The sequence below is a fragment of the Pan troglodytes genome, chromosome 21 (genome assembly GCF_028858775.2).
Source record: "Pan troglodytes isolate AG18354 chromosome 21, NHGRI_mPanTro3-v2.0_pri, whole genome shotgun sequence".
NCBI classification, from domain to species: Eukaryota; Metazoa; Chordata; class Mammalia; order Primates; family Hominidae; genus Pan; species Pan troglodytes.
Genome location: NC_072419.2, coordinates 39975044 through 39988256, shown reverse-complemented (window position 1 = coordinate 39988256; position 13213 = coordinate 39975044). Strand labels below are relative to the sequence as shown.

Below are 13213 nucleotides of genomic sequence, written 5' to 3'. Positions count from 1 at the left end.
TTTGAGACCAGCCTGGGTAACATAGTGAGCCCTATCTCTACAAAAAATTTAGGCTGGGTGCAGTGGCTCATGCATGTAATCCCAGCACTTTGGGAGGTCAAGGTGGACAGGTCCCTTAAGCCCAGGAGTTTGAGACCAGCCTGGGCAACATGGTGAAACTCCATCTCTATAAAAAAATACAAAAATTAGCTGGGCATGGTGGCACATGCCTATAGTCCCAGCTACTCAGGGGGCTGAGCCCAGGAGGTTGAGGCTGCAGTGAGCCATGATCAAACCACTGCACACTAGCCTGGTGACAGAGTAAGACCCTGTCTCAAAAAAAAAAAAAAATTAAAAAGAAGAGCCAATTGTAATAAGGATAATCTTACATCAGGAAGCTGGGAGGCTTCTGCTCAGACACTAGGCCTGGGACCAGGACAGCCCACCCAGCCTGGCTCCAGCAGCAGCCCCGACATGGCCACATCTGGAATGTGATGGATGAGATGGCCAGGCAGAGACACTGTGTCATCTGTGGAGCAGCCCCTGAGCCCTGCGTGTGTGTCCTATGGTGAGAGAGGAGAAGGAAAGGGTGAGGTGTGCACCCCACCCCACCTCCTTGCCCTTATTATAGCCTAGGCCCCAGAAAAGAGGACAGTGGCACCCACCTTCTGGCAGTGTGGGCAGGGGAAGTTGTGAGTGGCAGTCTGCAGGTGGTGCTCCAGGGCCTCGGGGGTGGAGTATTTGTTGACACATTTGACACACCTAAGTGGAAGGAGCAGGAGAGATGAGGGAGGAAACACAGCAGGCATAGGAAGCAGCGCCCCGGCCACCCCAGGGCCAACATTAGGAGGCAACATCCTACAGTTAATTCATTCCAAATCCATCCACTCTTCTCAATTGCCACTGCCTGTCCTCATCTGAGCGCCATCGTCTCTTGTTCGGACTTGTGCAGTAGCCTCCTCGCTGGCCACCCTGCCCCTGCCTTGCCTGTAGTCCATTCTCCACAGGGTGGCCAGGGGCACCTTTAAAAATGAAACAGGCTGAGCACAGTGGCTGGCTCATACCTGCAATTCCAATACTTTAGGAGGCCAAGGTGAGAGGATTGTTTGAGACCAGGAGTTCAAGATCAGCCTGGGCAACACGGCAAGACCCCTATCCCTATGAAAAATTTAAAAATTAGCTAGATGTGGTGGCTTCCCAGCTACTTAAGAGGCTAAGGCAGGAGGATCACTTAAGCCCAGGGGTTTTGAAGTTGCAGTGAGCCATGATTATGCCACTACACTCCAGCCTGGGTAACAGAAAGAGAACCTATCTCTATTTAAATAAGAAAAAAAAAAAAAAGGCCTGGTGTGGTAACTCACACCTGTAATCCCAGTACTTCGGGAGGCCGAGGCAGGCGGATCACCTGAGGTCAGGAGTTTGAGACCAGCCTGGCCAACATGATGAAACCCTGTCTCTCTACTAAAAATACAAAAATTAGCCAGGCGTGGTAGCGTGGACCTGTAATCCCAGCTACTCAGGAGACTGAGTCAGGAGAATCACTTAAACCCAGGAGGCAGAGGTTGCAGTGAGCCGAGATTGCACCACTGCACTCCAGCCTGAGCGGCAGAGTGAGACTCTGTCTCCAAAAAGAAACAAACAAAAAAAGTAAGTCAGACCATGCCACACCATTGCTTAACCCACCTCCCACCTTGGCCTACAAGGCCCTGTGGTCTGACCCACTCCCACCTCTCAGACCTCATCCTTCTCCTCTCTCCACCTCACTCACTCTGCTCTGGCCACCCTGGCCTCCTTGACCTACCTTGAACACACCAGGCTCATTCCCACCTCAGGGCCTTGGCACTGGCTGTTCCTGTTCCCCGGAACACTCTTCCCCAAGTCTTCCCCAGGCAGTGCCTTCTCATCCTTCATATCTCAGCTCAAATGTCACCTCCCCAAAGAGGCCCTCTTGGCCACCCTGTCTCAAGTTGCCCCCCACGATGCACTCCCAGTCACTCTCTATTACATCACTCAGTTTTATTTTCTTCTTACCACTTCTTACCTGGAATTATTTATTATTTGCTTACTTGGTTATTATTTGTCTCCTCCACTAGCAAGTGGTCCCTGTTCCAGATACCACATCTTGCCCATTCACAAGCTGCTCCCAGCACCAGTGAGAACTTGTTACATTAAAAAGTCAGACAGATGGGGATCCAAGCCCAGCCCCTTCCCATTTCTGACCCGCTGGGCCTCCTCATTCAAAATATGGGGTGTGAGTCCCAAACAGACCTGCCTGTCACTCATTCTTACGATTGTCACATGGCTGGATGCAGTGCCTCACGCCTGTAATCCCAGCACTTTGGAAGGCTGAGGTGGGCAGATCACCTGAGGTCAGGAGTTCAAGACCAGCCTGGCCAATACGGTGAAACCCTGTCTCTACTAAAAATACAAACATTAGCCAGGCGTGGTGGCACCTGCCTGTAACCCCAGCTACTCAGGAGGCTGAGGCAGGAGAATCGCTTGAACCTGGGAGATGCAGGATGCAGTGAGCTGAGATCACGCTACTGCACTCCAGCCTGGGCGACACAGTGAGACTCCATCTCAAAAAAAAAAAAGAAAAGGGAGATTGTCACAGAGTCTGACATAGTTTGTATCTGTGTCCCCACCTAAATCTCATGTTGAACTATAATCCCCAGTGCTGGAGGTGAGTTCTGGTGGGAGGTGACTGGATCATGGGGGTGGATTTCTCATGAATGGTTTAGGACCATCCCCTTGGTGCAGTCCTCAGGATAATGAGTGAGTTCTCATGAGATCTAGCTGTTTAAAAGTGTATGGCGCCTCCCTCTCTCTCTATCTGGCTCCTGCTCTGGCCATGTGACATGACTACTCCCCCTTCTCCTCCTGCCATGAGTAAAAGCCTCCTGAGGCCTCCCCAGTGGCAGATCTGCTAGCTCAGACACTATGCTTCCTGTACAGCCTGCTGAACCGTGAGTCAAATAAGCCTCTTTTCTTATAAATTACCCAGTCTCAGGTATTTCTTTATAGCAGTGCAAGAATGGCCTAATACAGAGTCAAAAAACACAACTGTGCCAAACAGCTCATAAACACGTCCTCACAACAGCAGTCTCAGGCCACCAACCACTCTGAAGGGAGAAAAGACACCACCATCTCCCCATCATGAAAACATGTGCCAGCTAAGGAAGAAAGGGTATTATCAGACAAAAAAAGAAAAGAAAAAAGAAAACATTTGCCAGCATATTGACCTATTTACAATGAGTTATCAGTGAGGAATGTCACAGGTAGGTGAACAATTCAAAGCAAAAACCGAAAGGCAGGCTGTGTAGAGTACTGCCTGTGGGAAACCCCAGGCAGGCTGCACCTGCGAAGGGCCCAGGGGAGCCCCATAGACCGCACTCTGAAACTACACACTAGCCAGGCGCACTCTGAAACCACACACTAGCCAGGCGCGGTGGCTCATGCCTGTAATCCCAGCACTTTGGGAAGCCGAGGTGGGCGGATCACTTAAGGTCAGGAGTTCGAGACCAACCTGGCCAACATGGAGAAATGCCGTCTCTACTAAAAATACAAAAATTAGCCAGGTGTGGTGGCTCACACCTGTAATCCCAGCTACTCGGGAGGCTGAGGCACAAGAATCACTTGAACCCAGGAGGGCAGAGGTTGTGGTGAGCCAAGATCACGCCACTGCACTTCAGCCTGGGTGACGGAGAGAGACTCTGTCTCAAAAAAAATAAAAAAAGAAAAGAAAAGGAAAGAAACCACATACTAAATGCCTCCAGGCAGCAAGAAAGGGAAGGTGGGGTGGGAGCAGAGGTACCAGGAGGGCAGAGACTTAACTAGCTGGTGAGATGGGAAAGGACAGAATCTCACATGCTTCAGGGGCTGGGTTTGGGGGAGACATAGATTTGTGTCAGAGATTGTTTACCAATAGCCAGGAAAATTAAAATCTCCTGCCAGAAACAGCACCTGAATTAAGTCATCCAAGGTAACATCACCAGTAATAGAGCAAATCAACATCACATGCCTCCTGATATGACACACGGAGGAGGACACAGTATTTGTTGTGACATTCCTGACAAAAGTGCATGACCTAAATTTAATCATAGGGTAAAATCAGGCAAACCCAAACTGAGGACATTCTACAGAATAACCTGTCTATACTCTTCAGAAATATCAAGGTCTCGAAGACAAAGACAGAAGGAGGAACTGTTCCAGCTTATAGGACACGAGAGAGACGAGAGAGACATGACAACTGAATTCAACATGTGATTCTGGTTCAAAAAAAACTTTTTTTTCTTTTTCTCTAAAGCATGTTATTGGAACAACTGGAAAATTCTGAGTAAGGCCTGTAATTAGATAATAGAATTGTACTGATATTAACTTCCTGATTTCTTTCTTTTTTTTTTTTTTTTTTTGAGACAAGAGTCTCGCTCTGTCACCCAGGCTGGAGTGCAGTGGCCCGATCTCGGCTCACTGCAACTCCCGTCTCCCAGGTTCAAGGGATTCTCCTGCCTCAGCCTCCCAAGTAACTGGGAATACAGGTGCCCGCCACCACACCCAGCTAATTTTTATATTTTTAGTAGATACGGCATTTCGCCATGTTGGCCAGGCTGGTCTTGAACTCCTGACTTCAGGTGATCCGCCCACCTCAGCCTCCCAAAGTGTTGGGATTACAGGCGTGAGCCACCGCACCTGGCCTGATTTTTTTTTTTTTTTTTTTTTTTTTTTTTTGAGATAGGGTCTCACTCTGTCCTTCAGGCGGGAGTGCAGTGGTGCGATCTCAGCTCACTGCAACCTGTACCTCCCGGGCTAAAGCAATTCTTCTGCCTCAGCCTCCTGAGCAGCTGAGACCACAGGCATATGCTACCATACCCAGCTCTTTTTTTTTTTTTTTTTTTTTTTTTTTTTTTGGTAAAGACGGGGTTTTGCCACGTAGTCCAGGTTGGTCTCAAACTTCTGGGCCCAAGCAATCTGTCTACCTCAGCCTCCCAAAGTGCTGGGATTACAGGCATGAGCCACCGCACAGAGCCCAACTTCCTGATTTTGGTAACTATAGTATATTGTGCTTATGGAAGAGGTTATCCTTGTTTTTAGGAAATACAGGCCAGGTGTGATGGCTTATGCCTGTAATCCCAGCACTTTGGGAAGTCCAGGCAGGAGGATCACTTGAGGCCAGGAGTTCAAGACCAGCCTGGGCAACACAGTAAGACCCTGTCTCTACAAACAAACAAACAAATTTACCTAGGAGTGATGGCGCCTGCCTGTAGTCCTAGCTACTGGGGAGGCTGAGGCAAGGCGACCACACCTGTGAATAGCTGATGCACTCTAGACTGGACAACACAGTGAGACTCTGTCTCTAAAAAAATAAAAATTGGCCAGGTGTGTGGCTCACGCCTATAATCCCAGACCTTTGGAAGAACAAGGCAGGTGGACCGCTTGAGCCCAGGAGTTCCAGACCAGTCTGGTCAACATGGTGAAATTCCATCTTTATAAAAAATAAAAAATTAGCTGGGCCTGGTGGCACACACCTGTGGTCCCAGCTACTCGGGAGGCTGAGCTGGAGGATTGCTTGAGCCCCGGAGGCGAAGGCTGCAGTGAGCTGTGATCACGCCACTGTGCTCTAGCCTGGGTGACAGAGTGAGACCATGTCTCAAAAAAAAAAAAAGGCCAGGTGCAGTGGCTCATGCCTGTAATCCCAGCACTTTGGGAGGCCAAGGCAGGAGGATCACTTGAGCCCAGGAATTTGAGACAAGCCTGAGCAATATGGCGAAACCCTGTTTCTACAAAAAATTTAAAAAAAAAATCAGATGGGCATGGTGGTGCATGCTTGTAGTCCCAGCTACCCAGGAGGCTGAGGTGGGAGAATCACCTGAGACTGGGGAGGTCAAGGGTCAAGGCTGCAGTGAGCCATGATCATGCCACTGCTTTCCAGCCTTGGTGACGGAGTGAGACCCTGTCTCTAAACAAAAAATTAATTAATTAATTATATTAAAATTAAAATACATACATAAGTTAAATTCATGAAACAAAGGAAAGCTTTAAAACACATATATTGAAGGCCAGGCATGGTGGCTTATGCCTGTAATCCTAGTACTTTGGGAGGCTGAGGAGGGTGGATTGCTTGAGCCTTGGAGTTCTAGGCCAGCCTGGGCAATATAGCAAGACCCTGTCTCTACAAAAAATACCAAAATTAGCTGGCAGTGGTGGCACACACCTGTAGTCCCAGCTACTCAGGAGGCTGAGGTGGATGGATTGTTTGAGCCAGGGAAGTCAAGGCTACAGCAAGCCTTGATTGTGCCACTGTACTCCAGCCTGGGTGACTGAGCAAGATCCTGTCTCAAAAATCAATCAATCAATAATAAAATTATGACAAAATAAGAGGTTTACAAAGAACACTTTTCGAACATGATTGCCCGTGATATGGGGAAGTGGGTCACAGTGGATGGAGAATTCCTGTTCACTCTATGTCCTGTGATAGTTTTACAATATTGCACTGTATACATATAGTTTTTGAAGTAGATAATTAATCTTTAAAAAAAAAAAAAAAAAGGCCGGGCACGGTGGCTCACACCTGTAATCCTAGCACTTTGGGAGGCCGAGGTGGGTAGATCACGAGATCAGGGATCGAGACCATCCTGGCTAACATGGTGAAACCCCGTCTCTACTAAAAATACAAAAAATTAGCGGGGCATGGTGGCAGGTGCCTTGTAGTCGCAGCTACTAGAAAGGCTGAGGCAGGAGAATCACTTGAACCTGGGAGGCGAAGGTTGTAGTGAGCTGAGATCCTGCCATTGCACTCCAGCCTGGGTGACAGAGCAAGACTCCATCTCAAAAAAAAAAAAAAAAAAAAACCCTTTGAACTCTGACCTGCAAAATCACTTCTAGGAACTTAGAAAAGAGCAAAGATGTACTTCCGAAGTTGTTCCCTGTATAATTGTTATACTGATGACAAACTGAAAATAACCTCACTAACCAACAATGGGAGATGACAGAAGTAAATCACAGTACACCATGCACAATGGAATACTAAGTAGCTGTTTAAAGAATGAGGCAGGTCTATTGTTGCTGAAATGCAAAGATGTCCATATTACTGATGTTTTTGTTTTTCCCCGAGACAGGGTCTCACGAGTGCAGTGGCATGATCACGGCTCACTGCAGCCTTGAACTCCTGGACTCAAGCAATCCAGCTCAGCCTCCCAAGTAACTGGGACTACAGGCACATGCCACCATGCCTGGCTAATTTTTGTATTTTTTGTACAGGCAAGGTTTCACCATGTTGCTCAGGCTGGTTTTGAACTCCTGGCCTCAAGTGATCTGCCTGCCTCGGCCTCCCACAGTGCTAGGATTACACGCATAAGCCACCATGCCCAGCTATATTACTGTTTTAAGTGAAAAAGTTTTAAGTGATAAAACCACATGTGCAGTGATCCCATTAAATCAGTCTGTTGGACATTGCGCTACAGGAAGACAGTGTGATGAATTTTCACCAAATTCAGTGACTGTATTTGGCATCACCTGACTCAAATATAGTCTGTGATATTTATATCTGTATCCATATCTGTAAACATATTTATTACACATATATACCAAAGGATATCCACCAAGAGGTTAATAGTGCAGTGGCGATCTCTGGGTGACAGTTTTGGTTTTTTGTTTTTGTGTGGGTTTTTACAAAATTGTTTTCTCTGCATTGAACATTGACTTTTGCAATTAGGGGGAAAAAATCAATAAATCTTATTTTTCTCTTTTTTCTTTTTTGAGACGGAGTCTCTCTCTCTGTCACCCAGGCTGGATGGAGTGCAGTGGCACAATCTTGGCTCACTGCAACCTCCACCTCCCGAGTTCAAGCGATTCTCCTGCCTCAGGCTCCGGAGTGGCTGGGACTACAGGAGTGTGCCACCACACCCAGCTAATTTTTTTTTTTTTTTTTTTTTTTTTACTAGAGACAGGGTTTCACTGTGTTGGCCAGGCTGGTCTCAAACTCCTGACCTCAAGTGATCTGCCCTCCTCGGACTCCCAAAGTGCTGGGATTACAAGAGTGAGCCACTGCACCCAGCCAAATCTTATTTTTTAAAAGGAAATATTAAACATACAGTAAAGATATAGTGGCATGACTAAAAGTCATTTGAGAGGTTTGGGGAAAGTACACATAGGCAGGCCAAGGCAATGTGGCTGACAGGGAACAGAAACCAGAATGACAGGGCTTGGACCTCTAAAGATATGATGAAGCCACCACAGCCACTCAAATGTCACTATGAGACAGAATCAACTCTCATGGTGTATAAGTCACTGTTATTTGAGGTTTCTACTGCATGCAGCCAAACTTCTATTTAAATAACACAAATAATAATAATTGTAGCAATAACATTTATTGAGTACCTACTATGTTCCAGGTACCATGTCTAAGAGCCTCAGCCTTGTCTTACTTGATCCTTATAAATAATCCAGTAGGGCAGGCACTACTGTGATCCCCATTTCACAGAGGAGAAAACTGAGGCTCAGAGTGGCTGAATACCTTGCCCAAGGTCATCCACTGGATTTGCAGTCAAGACAGGATTTAAGCACAGGCCAATGGCTCCAGAACCCTTATCACTACCCATGACACCATTCCACCTTCAGGCCATCCAAATGGGGGCCTGGCTCATTGGGCCTTACTTTTGGGACAGGACAACAGCTCCAATGTCTACAAAGGGCCACTGGCACTATGACCCTGCAAGGGGACTGCACAGGGTCATCAGCATCGGGCTCAACCTTCAACCTGCAAACTCCAAGACCAGGGCTATGAGGCTTCCAAGATCTCATACTAGGGTTCGAATCTAAACTCTGCTGATGTTGTTACTCTGGTGGGCAGGTCACTTCTCTTTGAACCTCAGTGTCTTCATCTTCAAAATGGGGAGAATATCACCTACCTCCCAGGACTGCAGGGATTCATGTCACTAAAGGCAAAGCTTGGCACAGAGCAGGTGCTTCCTTCCCTTTACTTGGCATCTCACTCCAGTCACACAGCCACAGGAACTCACAGATAATCCACAAATCAGAAGGGCAAGAGCCAAAGAAAATTTATCAAGTGCAAACAGGAATAAGTCATCACTGCCAGAAATCTCTGCCCCTTGGCTGGCCAAAGCTTTGCCCAGCTTCCCTGCCTCTCTTGCCCCATTTCCCAGAGTCTTGGGGGCAAGTTACCCTACACCCCATTTCTTGAGTTCTAGCTCCTCTGCCAACTTCTCAGAGCTCTTGTGATTTCTACGTGGCCCTTCATGCCTTGGCCCCACTTTTTCCCATAGGCCCCATCTAAACATCTCCCTCCCGCTTCCACTCTACATAACAGTCATTCTATTAATACATCACTTGCTGTTGTATTTTAAACTTGCGGTTCCTCCTGTCTAGGAACACACTCCATCCATTGTCTACCTGGCAAACTCCTATTCAACCTTCAAAACTCAGTTCAGATGTCACTGCTCTTGGGACAGCTTCTCTAGCCTGCCTCCCCTGTGGTATCTCTATACCTTATAAACATATATGATAGCATTTTATCAAGTGATAGAGTGCATTTGTTTACACACCTGTCACCCTGAGCAGCCCATGCATTTTAAGCTCAAGGTATTTACTTATCTCTGAACCCCAGAAGCTTCACCCAGGAGTTACAAGGGCCTCATTAACAGAAACACCAAATCTCTGCAGGTACAAGTTTGTACAGAGAAGCAAAAACCACTGTAATGGGAAAATATTTGCTAATGAACTGGAAGGAGGCCCCACACAAACACCACTCCTGGCCTTTTGCTACTATCTACCCCCATGGGTTTTGTGAGGCAGGTGCTCCCAGATGATGCAGGCAAATGCACAGCAAAATGACTGCAGATGGGGGATTTCATGACATCATCAAAGTGATGTTGCACAACTGCAAATAACACCATCAACAAAGGAAGACCTGGCAAAACAGACCAGAAAACAACTGAGGCAGAGAAACTCAACAAGGATGATCAGAGGTCAATAGGTCCAAAGAGAATGATGTGAAGATCTTTTTTTTTTTTTTTTTAAGACAAGCGTCTCTGTCACTCAGGCTGAGTGCAGTGGCGCGATGATGGCTCACAGCAGCCTTAACCTCCTGGGCTCAAGCAATCCTCCCATCTCAGCCTCCTGAGTAGCTGGGACTACAGGTGCATGCCAACACACCTGGCTAATTTTTCTATTTTTGTTGAGACAAGGTCTTGCTATGTTGCCCAGACTGGTTTCAAACTCCTGGGCTCAAGCCATCCTCCCACCTCAGCCTCCCCAAATGCTAGGATTACAGGCGTGAGCCACTGCGCCCTGCTTTAACATGAAGATCTAAGGATAAAAAGCATGTTGCAAAACTGAGGAAACCTTTCATCATTTCTGCCAAAGGGACCCTCTTCATGACCACAATGGAAGACTGAAGTGATATAAATGATTATCAGAATAAATTACCCCAATAAAATCCATACCTGATCCATCCCTTGTTCATTCTAAGAATCATCATATAGGCTGGGCACAGTGGCTCACGCCTGTAATCCTAGCATTTTGGGAGGCTAAGGTGGGAGGATCACTTGAGTCCAGGAATTCAAGACCAGCCTGAGCAACATGGCGAAACCCCGTCTCTACAAAAAATACAAAAATTAGCTGGGCGTGGGGCACATGCCTGTTAGTCCCAGCTACTCAGGTGGCTGAGGTGGGAGGATCACCTGAGCCCGGGGAGGCTGCAGTGAGCTGTGATGGTGCCACTGGACTCCAACCTGGGCAACAGAGCAAAACCCCATCTCAAAGAAAAAAATAAAATAAAAATAGGAATCAGCATATAGCTTCAACTTTAACCTAGATCTTATAGATTATAAAACAAATGAATATTATTTTTATAATCTTTGCTTTTAAACATGTTACCGTTCATTTTATTGTATTTTATTTTTTTTGAGACAGAGTGTTGCTCTGTCGCCCAGGCTGGAGTGCAGTGACACGATCTCAGCTCACTGCAAGCTCCGCCTCCCGGGTTCACGCCATTCTCCTGCCTCAGCCTCCCAAGTAGCTGGGACTACAGGCGCCCACCACCACGCCCGGCTAATTTTTTTTGTATTTTTAGTAGAGACGGGGTTTCACTGTGTTAGCCAGGATGGTCTCCATCTCCTGACATCATCTGCACGCCTCAGCCTCCCAAAGTGCTGGAATTACAGGTGTGAGCCACCACACCCGGCCAACTGTTCATTTTAAAATGTATTTTATTTTGTAGAGATGGGGTCTCATTATGTTGCCAGGCTGGTCTCAAACTCCTGGCCTCCTTCTGCCTTGGCCTCCCAAAGTACTGGGGTTACAGATGTGGGCCGCCACACCCTGCCCATTCTTTTTTAATTGTTAAGAACCGGTGTACCGCTTTGACTGTAAGCTAAATTTTGTAGATTATGAGACAAAATAATACTGTTATAATTGTTTAGTTTGGAATAAAATGCTCAAACCTTTTCCCACTATGAACAAGGAAATATAGGTTCCTCTTTTTAAGGATTTTTTTTTGGGAAAAATGTCTGCCAAGACATAAGAATGATATAAGGAGAGCCAGCATCCTTTCTTCCACCAGTGCCAAAGCCCAGAACCCACTCTGCCAGGCTGGACCCCAGCCAGGAGCCTCGGTTTCTCCTTTCAAATATCTCACTGGTCCTAAGCAGTCAGAACCACCAAGGCCACAGGCCCTGGGCTCCCTGCCTACCCACCCGTCCACCCAGGGAGAGGGAAGCAGGAGGCACTTACTTGTAGACGGCATTGTCCTTCTTGGGGCTGTGCTGTGGCAGGAGGCTGTGGGAGTACTGGTGCACGCCCAGGTCGTACAGCGAGGGGAAGTCCTTGCCGCAGAGGTGGCAGCGGTAGCTCAGCTCCTCCTGGTGGCTCTTGATGTGCTCCAGAAATGTGTCGAGCTTTGGGAACGTCTGGGCACAGCTTTTGACCACACACTTGTACACCTTGAGGGAAGACGCTGGGCAGGTGACAGGAGGCAGGAGAGCTTCCTCCACTGCAGCCCCTGGCCTGTGGCATTGGCCTTGGACACTGATGGTAAATGATCTGACCACTGCTCCCTCTGCCCCCCTGCTGCTACTGGATCCCAGGGTTTTTATTCATTCAATCATTCATTTTTGAGACTGAGTCGCACTCTATCGCCCAGGCTGGAGTGCAGTGGTACAATCTCGGCTCACTGCAACCTCCACTTCACAGGTTCAAGTGATTCTCCTGCCTCAGCCTCCCCAGTAGCTGGGATTACAGGCGCGCACCACCATGCCCGGCTAATTTTTGTATTTTTAGTAGAGACGGGGTTTCACCACATTGGCCAGGCTGGTCTCGAACTCCTGACCTCAAGTGATCCACCCGCCTTGGGCTCCCAAAGTGATGGGATTACAGGCATGAGCCACTGTGCCCAGCCCCTTGTTTTAACTTGATTAGAGGGTTCCCTCCTCTCAGCCAGTCATGGTGGCCCTATTACCCTTCCCTCAGGCTCTGTGTGGCATAGGTATATTTAGAAAAATTATTCAAGACCTGGAAATACAGTGAAAAGATGATAGTGTATACCCTTTCAATGTCATACTGGAATACCGGCTCTCAAACTGGAGCAGGCCTCAGAATTACAGGTTGCTGAGGGCTGTGCCCCCGCCACCCCTCCCACTGCCCCCCCCCACCACCCCTTCACCCCCTCCCCGGCCCTGAGAAATCTGACTTAGTGGGTCTGAATATGTGCATCACTAACGAGAAATCCTCAGGGGATGCTGGTGCTGCTGGCCTGGGACTTTGAGAACTGCTGTCTAAGGAGCCTGCCTATAGCCGGCCCACAGTCATCGCACTCTCTACAGGATGTGGCTACTTCTGACTACTTTCCATTGACTAGGACTCTACAGTTAAATGTTAATTTGTTAATTTGTAAAAAACTAATCCAACGTAATTGATTTTTGTCAGATAGAGAAGATAACCCCAAAGGTCACAGGTTTTGTTGTCTTGCAGGACATTAACCAGATTTGTATGTAATTTGACAATCTGACTTCAGTATCTCTTTTTTTCATTGACAGTTATTAGGCATAGCTATCCATGGCCTCTGTTGAACAGGCTTTGTCTTCCTTTGGGTTTCCTCACTAATGAGTTAAGTAAAATTCTGACTCACTTTCAGGCCTCATTTGTATGAGAAGTATGTTTTTAACATCTCGAAAATCATACTTTGATAAATAGTACGTAAGTCCTGGTTGCCTACACAATA

General features: G+C 47.4%; 1 protein-coding gene across 3 annotated transcripts in view; it reads right to left on the bottom strand.

The window, feature by feature from the left end:
• The window catches only part of ZNF341 (zinc finger protein 341), a 60555-nt gene that overhangs the window by 10396 nt on the left and 36946 nt on the right, over nucleotides 1-13213 (bottom strand). For all 3 annotated transcript variants that reach the window (XM_003316864.6, XM_003316865.6, XM_016937729.4), the window contains 2 exons: nucleotides 11728-11936; nucleotides 645-741 (listed from right to left, as the gene is read on the bottom strand). In XM_003316864.6, coding sequence (XP_003316912.1) covers nucleotides 645-741; nucleotides 11728-11936 — 306 coding nt within the window. The remainder of the gene's footprint in view (nucleotides 1-644; nucleotides 742-11727; nucleotides 11937-13213) is intronic.